This window comes from Schistosoma mansoni, chromosome 2 (assembly GCF_000237925.1).
Source record: "Schistosoma mansoni strain Puerto Rico chromosome 2, complete genome".
Lineage (NCBI taxonomy): Eukaryota > Metazoa > Platyhelminthes > Trematoda > Strigeidida > Schistosomatidae > Schistosoma > Schistosoma mansoni.
The window spans coordinates 32,044,314-32,048,253 of NC_031496.1; the positions used below are offsets into that span (position 1 = coordinate 32,044,314).

The window sequence follows — 3,940 nt, forward strand, 5'->3', positions numbered from 1 at the left end:
GCTTCAATTGAATCATGATCTGAACTCTATAAAATTACTAAAATCTCCACCAAACCTCTTCTGTTAAACTGAATAATAAATCAGTTAAGATCGGTTTAATAATTCGGAATTTAGCTTGTTGTTGACTTAATTATTCCTCATAATTACTAACTGCTAACAAAACAACAAAAGGAAAGATAAATGGAAAGCTTCGTAGCAGGTGTATGATAAGGCATAATGAACTTATTCACTCTCCAAACAATGTTTACATCACAATAATAGGCATGAAAAATAACTGGTTGTATTGATCTCAAGGAGAATATGGCAACTGGTTGATCTTAGTATGAGATTCTATAGATGTGCATACACGAAACTCAATCAGACATCGAACCCAAGAACTTTATTCCCTATCAAAGCCAACAGACTTTATAAACCACCTACAGTAATAATGATAATAAGCTGAACGCTTAGTCATTTGAACCAATGGGTTGGTGCCAAATAGTACAATCTTAACTTCAACCAATTTTGAATATTATGTGATGATTATCCAGTCCTATTAATCTCAATTGTCTCATCTCTAATATATCAGAATTCTGCCAGTTATGATTTCCAGTGAATATGTATTACTAGGGTGTAAGTTAATGGTTGGAGGTGGTCAACAGGAAACCCTGAACCCGGGTTTCGTGCTACTTGGCACTCGTCAGTAAGGTGCACCTGTAATCCTGAGGGAACTGATGCTCCTTGGCGGATTCGATCCCGTGTCACTCAGCTTCACAGTCCGAGACGTTACCACTCAGCTATCCGGTCCTCGACCGACCTCCTGTAGGACTGAGATCACCTCCAACCACCAACTTATTTCAATATATATAGTGAAAGCAGTGTCGAGCCACCTAGACTGTTGGCCACATTGTAACTTGATCGATAGCATTCGATCAGCACTAAGAAGGACTCGACATGCATGACATTTATCACCACCCAGTGATCAATCAATTGTGATTACTATGGTGTCCTCAACGAACACGAAACACTTGTCTAATTCATCTTGATGTTCTGGAATACCTCATATGACGGATGCTACCTACAAATTAAGACATTATAGAATGATAGAGATAGACAGATAGAATAATAAATAATTCATTCAATTACCTTTATCACATTCAATTCCACTCCAACCAGGTTCACATATTTTATCACCATTTGAATCACATTTAAATTTGGTATGATTCTCATTTACTTGACATACTTTAGTACAATCATTACCATAATGATTTAATTCACATGTTAATTGAATACAAAATGTATAACCAGAATATTGTGTGGATATAGTAACTTGATGCCAATCTGTGGAGAGATTTAATGGCTTCGTTGAAGAAATTAATGGACGTAATAGATCACGATGTTTAGCTCGATCAATTAAATATTTCTCATTACGATTCACTAAATCATACGCATCTAATATAACTGTGAATAAACGCTGAATTGAAAGAGAATAAACAAAGAGGAAGAGGAATATTATGGAAAGAAATGCATTCATAGCAGTATAGATGAATACTTATAAAGTTGATTATCATATTTGATGTATGAGGAATTTTTAATTCAATGTTGAGCGGCAAAGTCCGACTCATACGTCCTCGTCGTGTCTCTTGAATCATGGGACTGTTTCCATGAACTAATGTGAGCGGTGACCCGGGTGGTGGAGATAGGCCTAATCAACCAATCTACCAATCCCCGAGAACGAATACGAATGCTACATAGAGTGATTGCATAATTACTAAGGGTTCAAAAGAGTGGTAAAATAAAAATGGGTCTGCCCAAACAAAAACAAAAAGACAAAAAAATGGGTTGTGAGAGTTATGTAACGGTTCTGCGTAAGCAGTGCAGAAACAGCTATCCTGCCCTGATGTAGCAATTTTCTCCAGAAGGGCCTACTAGGCTTCACCATTCTATATGGCTGGAAGGGGCAATTCAATGTTAGTTATATGTCCATTTCCATTCCATTTGCTTTCTATTAATTCTTTCCTAGAAAATTCATTAGTGTCTTAACATCATTTAAAGAATCTCTGAAATTACATCCCTATTCTTCAAACTAATCATAATTTTTTTAATTCGATATGTTTTAGTAACTAAATGTTATCAGAAGGGGGTTTTGTGGGGATATTAGTAATTTTATATAGTTCAGATCATGAGTCAATTGAAGCTAGACCACTATGGGAAACCTGGAAGCACTGGACGGCCGTTTCGTCCTATTGTGAGACTCCTCAGCAGTGCGCATCCACTATTCCGCTTCGTGAGATTCCAACACAGGACCCATCAGTCTCGCGCCAGAGCACTTAACCTCTAGACCACTGAGCCGGTCGGCATCCAACAGTGTTAATGTCTAACCTTCCAGGTTTTCCATGTTGGTCTACCTTGACTCATGATCTCATCTATAAAATTACAAAAATCTCCACGAAACCTCCTTCTGATATCTTAAATCGGATTGGTTTGTTAATAAATCATACTTTGAATAGATAGTAAGATAGTTTGTTAAGATTTATGCTTAGTGTGTATTTAAATTAGTATGAAACTAAGTTACTTTTCACCATGAAGCATGAAACAATTGTGTCGACTCGTTTTGATGTACTCATAATGAAGTAACATTTAGTCTTAGTAATAAGCTGATTAATTTAGAGTATAATATGGATTAGATGTATGAATAAACATTCTTTGATAATACTTCAGGGTGAATTAGGCATGACTAGATAAATTGACAAATTAGAAATATGGGTATATTTGAACATATTTCAGTGTTAGCAACAGTCATATGAGAAGGGATTACCTAACAACAGATTAAGTGGACACAAATTATTTTTTATGATTCAGTGTTTATTTAATATCGGATTGAGTTATCTAAAATAACGAAGTTGGAATGTAATACAAACTAAAACACCTAATTAATACCCCATTTTTGTATTGGTTATTTGAATCTTCGCAATAATGTTTAGGACTGCATCCTTTGAGGATTGTCTTGGTGTTGCCTTAAGTCAAAAACACTATAAGCAGAAATGATGGTGGCTAGCAGTGGAATCCGGGACGCGCGCTTCATCCTATTTGGGACTCGTCTGGTGGATGTACTTGCATCCTAGAGTTTATGTTCAGTCCAGGACTGGAACTCTATACCGTTTACTTAAAACATCATCGCATTATCCACTTATCTAATGAGTCCAGATAGCCACTACCTCTGGCTACGGGGTAAAGTTCAATTCATTTTTGTATTAGCTATCTAGAATCGGAGGCTAAGTGGATAATACGATAACATTTGATGCGAACGTTACTTGGTCTGAGTCTTGAAGTGAACATCAACTGTAGGATGCAGGTAAATCCAGCTGAAGAGTTCCGAATACAACGAAACGCACATCCTGGATTTCACTGCTAGTCACCATCACCTCTATAATCTAATAAGTAGTTTTTTTTTTTTAAATCGATAAATATTTATCTAAGAACTTTTGTGAGGTTATGTGTATGTAGTTTGAGTATGATTTTCTTTATATAATCAAGACGGATTGAATAATTTTTAAAGGCCAAGGTAACTTAAAAATATTTCTGTTTTAAAGATAATCAGAACTGAAATTTTACGTAAACGGAGATGAATGAACTATTTTATCAAATTAATGATGTTGAAAAATGTGTACTGTACCGTCGGTAACTCAGTAATTTAAATATACCATGGTTACTAAAATACTTGAGGTTTACGGGTACAATATACCACATGACTGCGAGTATTAATTGCTGAGAAATCCTAAAACAAGACGAATCAGCTAACCAATACTTCTCTTGTCTTCAAATATTCTATAGCTACTATTCATTCATAATGAAATTCTCTTGAAAATTATCACTACGCAAATTCCTGTACTTATCAGTAGACAACCTCATGCCACCCCATAAAAAAACAATCTATTATTTTTACCGTTATACATCACAG

At 35.5% G+C, this 3,940-nt stretch overlaps 1 protein-coding gene across 1 annotated transcript; it reads right to left on the reverse strand.

Annotated features, from left to right (window-relative positions):
• Positions 1-1,117: 1,117 nt before the first annotated feature.
• Positions 1,118-1,513, reverse strand: Smp_001330 (hypothetical protein; the record flags this gene model as incomplete). The annotated part of the gene is made up of 1 exon (XM_018796389.1): positions 1,118-1,513. One exon carries the CDS (start codon positions 1,511-1,513, stop codon positions 1,118-1,120), a length of 396 nt encoding a protein of 131 aa, XP_018650606.1.
• Between the last annotated feature and the right edge of the window lie 2,427 nt (positions 1,514-3,940).